General features: G+C 33.1%; 1 protein-coding gene across 4 annotated transcripts in view; it reads left to right on the top strand.

Annotated features, from left to right (window-relative positions):
• Positions 1 to 16,016, top strand: part of LOC129800896 (uncharacterized) — a 103,177-nt gene that overhangs the window by 83,787 nt on the left and 3,374 nt on the right. For all 4 annotated transcript variants that reach the window (XM_055845632.1, XM_055845630.1, XM_055845629.1 and 1 more), the window contains 2 exons: positions 235 to 369; positions 7,312 to 7,512. In XM_055845632.1, coding sequence (XP_055701607.1) covers positions 235 to 369; positions 7,312 to 7,512 — 336 coding nt within the window. The remainder of the gene's footprint in view (positions 1 to 234; positions 370 to 7,311; positions 7,513 to 16,016) is intronic.

Raw genomic sequence — 16,016 nt, 5'->3', positions numbered from 1 at the left:
TATTTTTTGCAAATCTCCAACTATTTGCTATATAGTATATATATTTAAGTGCACTTGAGTTCCACAAACAACTAGAATGAGTTTGTCTAGAACAAGGGGACTAATATCGAATTTCAATGAAAATAACAACAATTATTATAAATGATTGGAATGAATAAATATAAAAATGTCAAATTCTGTTTGGCGTTAGATAGAACAGTGTAATCAATGGATGATTTTTTTCATTAAACTTAGGATCCTGCCGATATGTAAAGAGTGCTTGGAGCGAATGTGATGCTAAAACAAATCAACGGTCACGGACACTGACCCTAAAGAAGGGCGAGGAAGGATGCGTCCAAACCCGAACCATTCAGAAGAAATGCAAAAAGGGTGAGTTATTGCAAAAATTACCCCAAAACAACACAAGCTCTATAATGTCTAATCAATATTTTTTGAGGGATTGGCAAGGTAAATAAATGTGGAAATTTCTCCAGAGAATGGAAATGAAAGTGGAAGGAAAAGTAGCCAACAATATTTTTCCCACCCATCAAATGGTCTATTTTGGGGCTTGAATACAAAATTACTGCTTGGTACAAGCCCATTTCAATGTGCTTTCACAAACGAAATTTCCCTGGCGTGTGTTGGGTCAGTCAGGGGATGCTATGGTCAAAATCACGAATCCCATCCACGATTTACCACCCAAAATATACGAAGAACATGGGTAGAGAGAACAAAATTGTGCATGGTTAGAAGCTCAGCGAATAATGAGGATGGGAGTGATAAAAATTTCATTATTGTGGGCTTTTTTTGGCATAGTAAGGAATGAGAAAAAAATTAGAGACGCATGATAAGAAAATTAAGCGGATATTAAAGGGTGTTGTAGGAGAAAAACAATCCTGAGTGAGCTTCCGAGTTTTAATAATAAACAGGGAAGGTTGTTCGACGACGGAAGAAAGTTGTTGAAAAATTTATTATTCCGGCAGAATTTCTAGAGATGACATAAAAAAAGAAAATCACAATTTTTCTCTCTGTGCTACACTAGAAGCAGTTTTCGTCAAAAATTGCCCTTTTTGGAGGAAGACCGCCTGTGCACGGTGTTATCGGTTCAGACGTCAAATTTTCAAAAATTATCGATCTTTTTATTTTATTGTTTTGGTTGTTCTGGGGAAAATATATTATAGTTTTGCAAGAATGAGCAATGTATTTTAAAGTACCTGCGAATTATATAAGAAAGAGAAGTTTTCATACCTGACCTGTGACCTATTCATGAAAAATCAGTCTTATTGCCATACCTTGAGCTTCATTAATGTCTAATTCTAAAAATTCTACACGTTTTTTTTATTAAAACTATCATTTTTTAGATAATTATAGAACATTTATCCATAAAAAACATTCAAAATTTGTTTATTTTGCTATTTGTTCACTATTTTTCAATAAAAGAATTTCAATCTTTTGATGCCTTAAACAGAAATTACCGTCTCCAGGTGGTCTTTACCTTTTCTCACCTGGTGGCCAAGCAAAAAGAAATAATGAAGAACGGATGATTGTTTTTGAGTCTATTGGACCATTAATTACTTTAGACAAAATTATTTTACTACTTTTTTTTGCATATTAAAGAAAATACTGTTAGAGAGTTAACTTTTTTGAAATAAAGACGAAATGGTAGTAAATACATCAAAATTTAAGAATATTATTTGTTTTGTTCAATATGATTTCATTTTGACTTAACCATGGTCTTAAGTCTGTCGGAAGCACCATCGCAGTTTGCACGAATATCAGCCTTCTGAATGTTCTTCTATTCACGAGGAAGGGCTGCCTTCAGCTCATCGACACTTTGCTATACTAAGAAAAAACCTAAAAAGTTAAAACAACTCTATCATCGAGTTGAATTAACTCGAAGAATATCGATGTAATTGTTACTCTTTTTTGTTGTATATTTTAGTAAATAGAGTTGAAACAAATCTTCGTGCGAGTTGAATTAATTCGTCGGATATCGATGTAATTATTACTCTTTTTCGATGTAAAATTTCATCTCGACTGAAGTATATGCATAAGTGTTTTCGTTTTAAGAATATACTTCAGTCAACAAGATTTTCGTGTGACAAAGTTCATATAGAACATCAACTAGAAATATGCCTAACAGTGTTTCATGAATGAACATGAATGAAGAGTTAATTTAACATCGATTCGAGTAAGTTTTACTCGATTATTTTTCTGAGTGTACTTTTTAGTCCTAAACTTGACCAACAAAATGCCTCTTTTGGAGAAGTCAAATGATTTTGAATCCTAGAATTGTGAAGGTCATTGTGTTCCCAAATTGAAGTGCGAAACGTTGTCTTTAGCCAAATCTTATTCGGCGCGTGATTACTGCGACATTATCGAGTCTTGGTCGAACTTCCATTACCTCTTACTAACTGTGTTATCACACTTGCACATTAAAATTTTAATATTATTCGCATTAATTGTCGCTGGTGAGAGTCCAAATGTGTAATTGTGTGTTTGAATTATTTTATATTCAAAATTTGATATATTTGTTGATAAAAAGGTAGTCTTGGCCCGCAAAATTTGATATAAATTGATTTATAGCATTAATGCGAAAAATTAATGCGATTTTCTCTTTAATTTTTTAATGTGAAAAATATTTATGCTTTAGGTGCATTTAAACTTATTTTTACAGGCCAAGTCCACTTCTTTATCAATAAATAGAAAAACCCAAAATATTAAGTGACTCAAAGACACAAATAACATATTTGGACGCTCACAAGCGACAATTAATGTGAATCACATTAAAATTTTAATGTGCAAGTGTGATAACGCCGTAAAATTGTTGTTTGTCCACGACTCCAATCGGATATGGATAATTCGTATATTACAATTCGTATTTTACATGTTCGTATTGCACATTTCGTATTGCGAAAACTTCGTATTCCAGTACATTTCGTATTTTACCATTTCGTATTTCACATTTCGTCTTTCATAAATTTTGTACCAAAATTGAACAGGCGCTATACTAATAACTTTCTAAGGCACAGAAAATTTCCCTTTGCCTCAGCAGACGATACAAAGAACTTCCCAAAGCACAGAAAATTTCCCTTAAGGTGTCTACACATTGGGAGCAATTTTCGTCAAAAATTGCGTTTTTGACAGAAATTTGACGTTTCCCCCTACAACGCTGCAGGGAATTTCCTTCAAAAAAACAATTTTTGACAAAAATTGCTCCCAATGTGTAGAGGCCATTAGTCTCAACAGGCGCCCCGTCAAATCATTGATCTACCTGCCGATTTTACTCGAAAGTTTTTTGAATTGTAACGGTATATTCTAGTACATTCAAAGGAAATCTGTAGATTTTTGGCAGAATTTCTGCTTGAAAATCTGTAGATTTTCGGCAGAAATTCTTCCGAAAATCTGTAGATTTTCGGCAGAAATTCTTCCGAAAATCTGCAGATTCTCGGCAGAATTTCTGCATAGAAAATCTGCATAGTCTCCATTTTCTCAACAAAAATATTGTTGATTTATCAAGAAACTGTAGAAGTTTCAAAGAAAATGGTATGCTCTGCTTAACAAGCATTACCGATTAAACATTTTAGATAACTAAAAAGTTGCGAGCAAAAATACAAATTTCTTAAAAATCGCCAATCGAATGATACAAAAAACACGAAATTTAGGTCGACACTCTGTTTAAAGTTATCACTTCACTATTCTCTACTTATAATATGACGTCGCAGAATTCTTTATTTTATATAAACACTGTGAAATCACCAAGAGTCACTATATTGAATTTTTCAAACTTCAGTGAAAAATATTCCATCTTTTCTGACATAGCTGTCTGGAAAGTCTGGAATGTAGAAAAAAATCTACAGAAAATCGGCAAAATATCTACAGAAATTCGTCAGAGTATACACTAGGATTCGTCAGAAAATATGGAAAAATTTCTGACGAATTTTGTCCCAAGCCCAAATAAAATTCGTAGGAATATCTACAGATTTCTCGGCAGAGGTGTAGATATTTTCTGCAGAAAACTTAAAGATATCTGACGAAATTATTTGACGGGGCTACTGATAACTTAAAAAAACACAGAAAATTTCCCTTTGTCCTAACAGGAGATAGGGTGGAAAGAATGTCTGTTCGACATGGTACCCCTATTGACACTCTCATGAAAACGTTGAAATTTATTTATAATAGATTGTTTGTATCTAATGAAATTCAAGTAATCTGACCTGCTTTCCTTTAACCTACCCTTTTCTAGAACTGTTCTGAGAATTTAAGAAGATTTTAAAAAGGTTTAAGCAATTTCAATAAAAGTGTTCAATAAAAGAAAGTGAATAGGTATGGCAATTAGTTATGATCTTGAAAAATACACTTTTTTTCTAGTTTCTCGAACATTTTGAGAAAAGCGAATTATACTGAACGATAGTCAAATTAATAACTTGATATAAGTTAATATTTAAACAGATTTTTTTTTAAAACGATAATAGATATCAGTCAGGAAAGTTACGAAAATTCTTAAAGTGTTAATAGACGTTCCTTACTGATCTTCCAAAAACACAGAAAATTTCCCTTTGCCTCAACAGGCGATACAAATGACTTCCCAAAGCACAGAAAATTTTCCTTTGCTTCAACAGATGATACAAATGACTTCCAAAAACACAGAAAAAATCCCTTATAGCCCCAAACAGGCAATACTGATACAGTAGACTCTCTCTCAATTGGGCATTTGGGGCAAAATGTCATCCGGTTTATCGATAGATTTGGGCGTCAAAGCTTTTGTAACTTCCACAAAAAGCGCTCAATTATAAAGAAACACGATAAAATAGGAAGAACTACAGCGAATTTGAGCAAATTATCTTCATAATTAAACGTGAAAATTGTGAACAAAATTTTTCGCCCGATTGAAAAAGAGCCGATTGAAGGAGAGTCTACTGTAATTAGAGCTTGAAGTTCGACTTTAAGCTCACACCCGACCGAGACGCATAGCGCCCTAAACTCCATAAAACTGCAATTCTATTATTTTATTGGTTGATATGCTTATGTAAAATGTAAGGCAGACGAAATGTTCAATTTTTGTACAAAATGTATAAAACACGAAATGCGAAATACGAAATGGTAAAATACAAAAAGTACTAGAATACGAAGTTTACGCAATACGAAATGTGCAATACGAACATGTAAAATACAAAATGTAAAATACGAAGTTTCCGCAAACCGACTCCAACACTCCTTTTAGGACAATTTCCAGAAACACATTGGCATTCGTTTTCAAGGTACAGCCTAAAAAGCACAGCGGAAAGCGATAATTTGTATTCAAGGAAGTCCAGACCTTCAAATAGATCGTCCTTGACTTCCGGTGGCCATTTGAACGTCTAAATTATCGTATGATCTTTCCTTCAGATAGACACAATCATTTTGTTTGCTCATCAATTGCTCAATTTTGAAAATTTTTCTTATCAGAAAAGATGACATTTTGTAACTGACCGTGAACGTGCAAGCGAATTTAATCCTTCGTCGAGCGAGCATAATTTTTTTTTTTGAGGATCGATTAAATCTCATCCTTTTCAGGATTTTTAAGGCTTCATATAGAGGTCCTTTAAGAATATTTATTTCATGGTTATTTACGATCTATACGTCTCACAGATCGTTTGTCTGCCGATGTGACGCAGATTTCATTCAATTTGCTTCTTCACTTTAAAAACGATGACTAGCGATCCTAGCGATGAAGCATTTTCTTAAACCTCCACCAAAGAATTGTAAAATGCTACTAGTATCCCTGTATGTTTCGAAAAACGAAAAGTTTAGTTACATTCAAATTTTTAAGAGCCCTATAACGATAGCTGTTTCCGTATTTTCTGCAAAATGTAGCGACATTAAATTGTCACGTTTGAGTTCCATTACGGTTTAAAAAAAACTTTTACAAAATATTATCGAAAATGCTTTTATAGGCTTTTAGCCAATAAAATGAACTACCACTATGTCAAATATATGTAACCAGTGTCAATAGCGGTTTGACAGTTTTGTTATTTGAAACTCTATGTAAAATTCTATTTAAAATGATGTTCCTGTAATTTCGAAGGAGTGATATAAAAAATTTAAATTTCTTTAAGGGTGTCCCCCTAATTGCAAGGCCAAAAGAGTTCTATTAGCATTAGAGTATGGAAATTTTCGGGGGTGGAAAAATCGATAGGTTGTATATAATACTCTATCTGTGCAGTTCTAACAGTAGAAAAGACTGCAGCTTGTAAGTAGTAAAAATTAAAAAAAAATATATTTTTTAGAATACTGTTTAATGCAAGAAGTATTCTACCTTAACAAATGGATTCTCTAGAAAAATTAGATTATGTTGCGAAGTATTTTATCTCTCATACTGCTTTTGAAAGTATGCAAAATGTTTAAATTTGGAGCTTTTATCCGTTTTCTTCCTCATTCACAAAAGAAATTCCCTCGCATTGAAAAATCCGTCAAAAATCTGTGAAAAAGGATTCTTTTTCAGTACATTTCTTGTCTATCTTGTTGTGATGTTAACACAAGCAATAAAATACATTTTTGTTCCTGACATTTATTATCAGTATTTCTTTTCTCCATGTGGTTCTTTAGTGTGATTCTCGGAAGAGAAAGTGACAAAAATATATTCAAAGTAGAAAAGTAACAGACATTTATCTCTTTGTTGTGCATGACGAGATATCCTAGAAATTTTCTCATTTTTGAGGCCTTAATATGTATAAAAAAGAAATCCAGTGTTTGAAGAAAACATCTCTTGCCCCCCCCCCCCCCCACCATTGAAATAAAAATTCCTATATTTACAGCTGAAATTGTAAAAGTTGAGAGATTTCTTCAGTGCGAACTTTAGAATAGAAAAAATAACTTTTTCAATTTCATTTTGAAACCATTTACAAATTCACAAAAAATGACTCTTCTAACAAAAGAAGATGTTTTTTTTCCTTTAATGTATCTATTTGTAAAAGAAAAGTGGGTGGACTAGACTAATACGGAAAATGTAAAATCAAAAAATTGCGGTGTGATGATAAGAAATAAAGGTTTCAGAGCACTTGTCATGGGACATTTATTAATCACTTGAGTTGTCTTATTCCTTCTTCTCTCGATTATCACGAGTTCTGATGAAAGAATTTCATTGAAGTGTCAAAAATTATCTTACACGCGCGCAAGGAAGCCATTAGGGCTATAACCTTTTCAACAAACTTTGCTCTTAAGTTTACAATTCGTGCTTCCTTCCCTGGAATGGGAATATACGCATAAGCTAAGAGTAGTATTATTCAATTAAGACGCATGGCTGGGAGAGGAATTTTCTTTATTTAGATCTTCATTTTGCTCAATTCACAGCATGTCGCTATGAGAAAGGAGCCTGGTCAGAGTGCATAGGTGGAAAAATGTCCCGCTCAGATAAATTAAAGGCTACAAGTGATGCTGCGTGCGAATCAACTCGCGTTGTTAATAAGAACTGCAATCCAGCAAAGAACAGCAAGAGTACTGGTAGTGAGAAGAACACCAAGGATCAACGCCAGAAGAATATTAAAGATAAAGGTAAGGATTCAAACACTTTTTGGCTTTTAGATGGCAATTGTAAAATTTTATTACTCCATCAATATTCCCACTAAATGCATTTGGTATACCTCACACTTCAGTCGTTTTAATTAATTGTGGACTTTACGGGAAGGGAAAGCATATAAAAAGAGAGGAATTTTCTCTAACAACAGAAAATTTTCCTACACACTTTAAAGTTCAATTTCTACTATAAAATTGGGTCAAAATGAAAATGTTTTTAGAGAGTTTTAGTCATTCTAATACTTTAAAATATTCAAAGTTTTTTATTTGATTATTATTTAGATTTATTTGACTATTATTTTGGAAGTTAAAGGTGGAAAAGTAAAGTTAAATTGGCTAATGATAGGGTGGAGTGTACACACTAATGGATGTTATACACTTATGGACTGCTTGCAAAAATCTTAAGTTATTGCATAAAACTTATTTCGAAAATCACAAAATTTGTTAATCACATCATAAACTAATATTTTTATGACTTTTCAAAATCTGTTTTGGGTAAGAATATAAGATTTTTGCGATTTTTGCCCGCTGTCCATAGGGGAAACTGGGGCAACACCCAACACTTTTGAAAGATGCGATTTCGACTGAATTTCCCAAGAAAACTGTGAATTTTAGAAAAATGTTGCTTACCCCTATGTTATAGTCTTGGGTATAAGCTACATATTTATGTATACAAGCATGACGTAAAACACTTCAATTTTTCATAAAAAGGAAAATTTTGTCACCATGCATTTTTCGCTTTTTTCCAACCACCCGGGGTACCACCAAACACTTTCTGGGACACCAGTAAACACCTCTTTTTCTCACCCATTGAAGTTATTTTGGGCATTCAGTATAACTCTTAATTATAAAGAAGGTATTGAAAAGTAAATAATTCTCAAAAAAACACTGCAAAATTTAGAATGAGTGACTAAAATAGCAAAAAACTAAAGCACTGCACACCGAACATATTAGGTGAGATTCTTAACAATCTCACCTACTATTTTTCAATGGATTTTTCATCATTTTGACATCAATCGACTTCTGACTGGAAAGCAGCGCCACTAAAATCGTGGCAAACATTTTACCTAAAGTTCGAATTTTGCACGCATTTCAGATTTGTTTTTGATAAAATTGAAAAATCGTTCGTCAATCCTCGATTAAAATCATTTAAGAATCATTAAGAATCATTTAGGGCAAAATTGGATTCTTGAAACTATATTTCTCCTGAGTCTTGAATGAAAATTCCATGAATGATATAAATTTCAGAAATCGAACAGACAGATAAGAGGAAAAATTTTGTCATTCAAGCTACGCTCGCGACATCTGCAATTGTGAGAAATTTGCCTGTTTGGTGGTGCCCCAAACTCTGTTTCGTGATGGATTTTATATTCTTTTAAAAAATGTGAACATTAATTTCTTTAGTAAATACATAACTATTATCCCAAAATATGTAGGAAAGTACTGGTGCAGTGAAATTTGACTTAAACTTGTTTTATTTTCATTTTCCAGGTGGATATAAATGACTAAAATTATCAAAATCTCACAATTTTACTAAAAATTATTTTTATTTCAAAATTACGTGAATTATGTTGAAAATTCTTTTGCTGGACAAGCATCCCTATAGTATCTATGATTTCATATAGGTCTTGTCCTCTGAGGTGTAACACCTATTTATAAAATCGCAGTGTTTGGTGGTACCCCTGTTTGGTGGTGTCCTCGTGCCCTAGTTTCCCCTAAAGGCCTCTACACATTGGGAGCAATTTTCGTCAAAAATTGCATTTTTGACAGAATTTTCACAGTTCTGCCTACAGCAGTGCAGACAATTTCCTTCAAAAATGCAATTTTTGACAAAATTGCTCCCAATGTGTAGAGGCCTTAAAGGCGTCTACACATTAGGAGCAATTTTCGTCAAAAATTGCGTTTTTGACAGAAATTTGACGTTTCCCTCTACAAAGCTGCAGGGAATTTCCTTCAAAAAAGCAATTTTTGACAAAAATTTCTCCCAATGTGTAGATGCTATTAAGGCATCTACACATTAGGAGCAATTTTCGTCAAAAATTGCGTTTTTGACAGAAATTTGACGTTTCCCCCTACAACGCTGCAGGGAATTTCCTTCAAAAAAGCAATTTTTGACAAAAATTGCTCCCAATGTGTAGAAGCCATAAGTAAGTGTATAACATCCATAAGTGTAGATTCCAATCTATAAGGTATAGACTCTTTCGAGAAATGTCTTACTGTGCTATCGTACCCCCCGGCCAATTTTTTTTATATGGAGCTGTTTCACGTTAAAGCCAATTCATAAATTGATCTCAAAATCAGCTTAAATTTCACAGAATGAAAATGTAGTTAGACACACAAGTTACAAGGAACACAGTCCTGTACACAAGAGATTCCTAAGTTTTGACATATATCGTGTAACGTGAGTGAATCGTGAATGCATAGTCAATGGCTGTTTGCGTTCTCTTGGGGGAGCTACACCCCATAAAAAAATTAAAAATTGGGATTTTAGCTGAGATTCTTTAAAATCTCAGCTTTTGTGGTCACAGATGAAATCTGTCCTCGTCAGACCGGCCCAAATTTTGGATTTACGCGTTTTGACACTCATAGATCACGAATAAATATCATATGCGCTAAAAGTTGATTTTCATGAACGTCCCGTCCCTCCCGTCCGTTGTATAACCACTTCTGAAGAGACAACGGAAAGAGATATCGACAAGCGGTTTTCGGCAAAGGTTAAATATTGATGGGTGGCTAGAAGTAGGTTATGTCAGATGCACCCCCCCACCCTTCCTTCCGCTATTTTGGAATACCCCTAAATTTTGTTCTTATTTTTTAATAACTCAGTCCCTATGGCATCGATCGATCTCAAATTCTGGTATGTTATAACTGGGCCTAAGAGCTTTCGATCAGTACCAAACTTAAGGTATGCCGACCCCCCTGACCCGAGCTAGAAGGGGTTAAATATTCATTTTTCGAATGGAAATATCTCCGCATCTAATTATCTGAATTAGAAAAATTTTAGTGTTTTGAAAAGCCCTCGTGGAGTACTATAACCCTCATGACACCCCAATTTCATCCGATTTTACCGAAGGTCCCATTAATCGAAAAATCTATTTTTGAAAATTTAATTTCGAATATTTCGAAAACTAGACGATGCTTTTTCTTTAAATTTTAGTATATTGTAGCCAAGGTCGAGACCTTTCCTACGGTGGGTCGCACTCCTCCCTCGATGTTCCCTGATCCGTTTATTAACCGATTTCAATAAACTTATTTTTCTTCCGTTGGCCTTCTGCACTCAAACTATTTAAAATAGAAAACGTTTGCTCGACGTGATTCTTTACCCCCAAAATACAATTCACAATAGAATTTTCACACATTCCTAGTTGCAAGCACTCCGAAATGCACGCATGTCGAGGTCGCCTGTAAAGAATCTCAGCTACCATAAGCTTATCTGGCCTTATCACTGGTTTTCAGTTTGTAAATACAAATTAATTTTTACATTATATTTTTCCTATGTATAATTTTCCAATATAAATCAATTGAATTGAAAGATTTTTACTAATTTATTGATATAAGATACAGTAGACTCTCGGTAATTCGACCCTTTTAAGATCTGGCTACTTTTTAATTCGAGCGGCAGTTACATTCGAAAAAAGTTTGTTGACATTTTTCAAGTTTGACTATAATTATCAAGTGAATCAAATATCTTAAATTTGACATGGTTTGTCTTAGTTATGATGTGATTTTGTATTATCAAGGGATTTTCATGAAATTTACAATAAATATGAGTACATAAACTTAATCTGTGCATGCAAGTGAACAAAAAATCGTTGGACTTCAAACAGTGTGACGCCCGAATTTCTCTCTAATTCGGGTGACAATTTGGCTCTAAATGCCCGAATTTGAGAGAGTTTACTGTAATGTAATACTATATCCACAAAAGTGCGTTTAATATTTTAGTGCGTTTAATGTTTGGTTTTTGAGGGGAGGGGGCGGGTGTGGGAAAATGGGATGGTCCCAATGTGAAAAATGGCCTTATAGAGGGGGATTCTTGTTCCCAAGTCTCTATCTCCAAGCGTTTGGCCTCTAAAGCTGGCGATAACCAGTTTACGTTTTATTAATTACACACCAATAGAATAACTGACGAAGAATATGTACAAGTCAATAGGGAGATGACCTCCTTCCAGGTGCATCAGGGATGCCTATCCTTTCAGAGACCAAACAGCAATGTGTTTTCGCCAGAGCTTTCGACGCAACAGTGCACCTTCTTTAATGGTTAAAAGGCGGGAAAATATTCAGAACTTCCATACAATTTTACTCACTCAAACCCGTGATTTTTTGTCTAGAAAATTCGTTCTTCTACACTCATCTATATTCATATTGAGGATCAACTATACATACAACAATTTTTGCATATAGTTGTTTCTCAGCAGGAGTAGATGAATGTAGAAGAGTAGATTTTAGAGACAAAAAATCACAGTTTCATGTGAGTAAAATTGTGACAAAGAAATTGCATGGAAGTCTCTATAATAAATATTATATATTAAAAAAACACACAGTTGTTTGGTCTCTCATAAGATCAACATCCCTGACGCATCCGGAGGTTATTCCCCTATTGCATTTAATTACATACGTTGTTGAAGATACTTCACTTTCTAATAATTTCGACTTCAATTGTTATGTACGGACTTTTTTTTAAATTCTTTAAACATATAGGTTTCTCAGAAAAGATTTTTTTCGCCAAAAAGTAATCGGAAATATGACTGAGTAAAAATTATTAGTGATTAGTTGAGATTCTTTTCAATTTAAGCTTTTATGGTCCTAGATGAAATCCAATCTCGTGAAATCGCGCTCAAACTTTGTACAAACAAAAAGAGTTTAGGATGGTTTATTGAGTTACTGGGTTTATAGACTGTACTACTGATTGTGACTCATTCGATTCATTGGACTTTCTTTATCGGACAATATAGAATACAGTTTAGAATTTTATTGAATTGCAACATTATCAGAATATTTCACAACGTAAAATTCATGCGACTGTCTAGTGAACAAGCAACCATATTTTGATTAATAAAAAAAAGTTATGTCACGCCTCGAAGCAATATGAAAAAATTGGTTCAAGAAGTCAACAATTGACGCAATATTGTAGTCTTAATGTTGTCTATTTCACTGGTCTAAGTGCGATCACCAAATCAATTTGAGACAAAATTTTGTCAACAGGTTCATTAAAAATGATATTTTCCTTAGTCAACGTAAATATTTTTTTAAAGCACGGCAACAAGAGCATTTTAATTATCATTTTTTGGTTTTTTGCAAAAGGAAAAAAAAATGTAAATAATGTTTTTTTCTGGAATCGTGATCCCACGATTTAAGAAATAACGTATTTTTGTATGATTCTCAAGAACGAAAGAGAAAAATCGAGGCAGCTTTTAGAAGGAAAGGAAAGAAAAAAAGAAGTTCAAACTGGATTTCAGATGAAATGGTTGGGATAAGACATTGGAGAAAAGTGAAAAAAATGAGAAACACTCGATGCTATTTTTGGATCAGAAGACGAAACGATAAGACCGTCTTGGTAGTTTTAAAATAAGACACATTTTCAAATGAACTGTGAATTGTTTGGATTTTTACCAGCAGCATAGCTTCCACAGAGGTGACTAATTCCCAAATCTTACTGATAAAGGTTTGTTGTTTATGTTATTTTATGAAACCTTTCTGAAGATTTTGGGGATTGACGAATACTTTTAAATGTTTCTTGGATTTCATGACCAATTTTTTTATGTTGTAATCAGCTAGAACTGATTCAAAATTGTCCAGGAATCAAAGATCTTTCAAATGAATTCAAACTAATCCCAATCGCTTGATATCAACGCTCTCCAGATCTGTTTATCCTTAGAGAAATTTGTTATAAAAAAAGGACTTGTGGAATGCACTAGGTTTTCCGGGTCTCTGGAGTGGTTTCTAAAGTTTTTTAAATAATTTTTTAAAAAATTCGTAATTTCGTGATTTTTTAATGATTTGCTTCAATGCTTCTGGAGAGGGAGCGAAAAGAGATATCAACAAGCGGAATTCTATAGAGGTTAAATATTTTGTGGACATCATCAGATAGTAATATTCTTTCATCATTTTGAAGGAATACCACCAAATTGTGTTTTTTCAATAACTCAGCCCTTATTTCATGGATCGTCTCAATTCTTTTACTGCTCTAACTCAAAAGAGAGCAGTCTAGAGGCTGTTAAATATGAATCTCTCCAAATCGAACAGCGGTAGAATTCTTAAGGTTGTGGAGGGAAAGGTGTTTTTGCCTTTTCCCCCAAGCCCGCATACCTGCTAAAATCATTGTTATGGTTTTCTTTAAACAGCGCCAAGTATTTCATGTTGCAAGAAGCTAGTTGTACGCATTTTGAAGTCGCCTGTAAAGAATTTCAGCTCCATAAGCTTATCTGGTCTTACCACTGTTTTTTTTACTATGAGAAAACAGATTTGAATATTTCTGTAATTTATAGAATTTTTTAAACATTTCTACACTCTATCAATAAACATAGGAAAGAAAATCTCTCATGGTGTTCTTGTATCCAAAAATTTTCATGCATTATGCTGTGCGAATTTTATTAATGGGCTATTGAGTCGGAGGTTGAATGTGTAATTAATGACTTTCCAACCTTTCATCCTCAAACATATACGACCTAAAATGAAAAGGCTTCGGAAGTTTGTGTGGGTATTTTATTTAATGAAAATTACATTTTCATAGCTGTTGGAAACGCGAGCGCCAACTGGCGGAAATATTTGAAGGTTTTTTTATGTAAGCCCTTCCGGCACATTTGTCAGTCTTTTTTGTAAAAAGCGTGGCGTGACGTGCAGTTGTGTAATTTCTTTGGGAAAGGAATTTGCGTAAGTTAGGATATTTTCTCATGTTCAAAACCTATGTAGTTTAGTAGTATTTATTGTATAGGTTTGGCTGAACTCCTTGGGAGACGATCAAGCTAGGTCCTGAGTCAGGATAAAGAGTTTTATAACTTGGTAGGTTGAAAGAGAAAAATTAGAGAAATTCAATATGGCGATAGTATGAAAATTATTAAATTACAGGTTGTAAACTCGTGAAATAGCTTGAGGTTGATGGAAGCAAACGGAGGCCGTTTGTGTTAAAGTAAGAATTGAATTATCTTGTTTAAGGAAGTGAATTAAAATGTAGGTTATATTTTAGGAACCATCAACACACACATTAACACATTCGTAATATTCAGCCATTCAGTCACCGCCAAAATAATCAAGTCCTTGCAGTCCGCCACGCGTGATTGGGTTAATAAAAATAAATACAGTCCACTATCTCTTGATTTGTTTGACCCAGGGGACTTGGTCCCCAACAATAGCTACTACGCAATGTTTAAATTTTCAGATATTGAGAGAAAGATAATTCAAAATTAGGGGTTTCATTAATTAGACAGAATATTGGGGAAATAGTGCAAAATATGGCTTTTTTGTTGGTGAAATATAAGCATCGAAAAATCAATCATGTTTCCCCAATCTCTTGGACTGATATTGAATGGAATATTTAAGAGAATTTTAAGCGGCTTAATATCTACCACACATTTTTGTTGACCTTCTTTTGCTTAAATTATGTAGAAACATTAATTGTGTTATGTGGGTCACGAAGAATAAAAACAGAATATTTTCTTTAAATATTTTTTTTTTTTGAAAATTATAAAAAAATATTTATTTTAAATTTTTAAAAGTGCTACATTCAAAGTATCTAAAATTTTCATTTAAAAATTTTAAAACCTGATATTCTGAGACCTTTTTAAAAAGTTACGATTACTCAAGAGTAGATTCACCAGAAGTCAAAAACAAAATAATAGCCTGTTAGTAAATAGTCATAAAACAAAGGATTTTTAAAAAAGAAAATTTATTAGAAAATTAGAAAATTAATAAAAAGTTAAACATACCAAAATTTTTTTTATTGAAAAAAGTCACAGTTCAACTCCGGGGATGAGTGGTTGGCCATCAATAATAAAATACTTTGTTGCCTTTCTAAGTATTAACTATTTAAGGACGATTGGAACACTGGTGTCTCATAAAGGAAATATTTTTTCCTGACTATCTAAAGTTATTTTTTTCTTATGTTTGTACATAATTGTAAAGTAGAAGGTTGAAGGAATCTAGAATTTTTTTTTTGCAAGTCTCTAGCTATTTGCTATGTAGTAAATATTTAAGCTCAAAAATGTCGAATTTTTAAATTCTTAAATTCATAAGTAATTTTATTTATTTTTTATACTTCCAATTTTTTTTTTAGCTAAACCCTTTTGACAATAAAAACTACATTATTCATACGTAATATTTTTCATTAAAGCGAAAAATATTATTTATTGGTATTGTCAGAAAAATTACTTAAATTTTTGAGCTATTTTTGTCTTTATCGTTCATAGAGACACAAAATACACCGAATCAGATTCTGTTGGACTTTCCAAGGTTAGATGTAAGACATGTAAGACCTATCATTGATTATG

Source organism: Phlebotomus papatasi, chromosome 2, assembly GCF_024763615.1.
Source record: "Phlebotomus papatasi isolate M1 chromosome 2, Ppap_2.1, whole genome shotgun sequence".
Lineage (NCBI taxonomy): Eukaryota > Metazoa > Arthropoda > Insecta > Diptera > Psychodidae > Phlebotomus > Phlebotomus papatasi.
The sequence above is the reverse complement of the archived record's forward strand: the minus strand, read 5'-3'. Positions and strand labels throughout refer to the sequence as shown.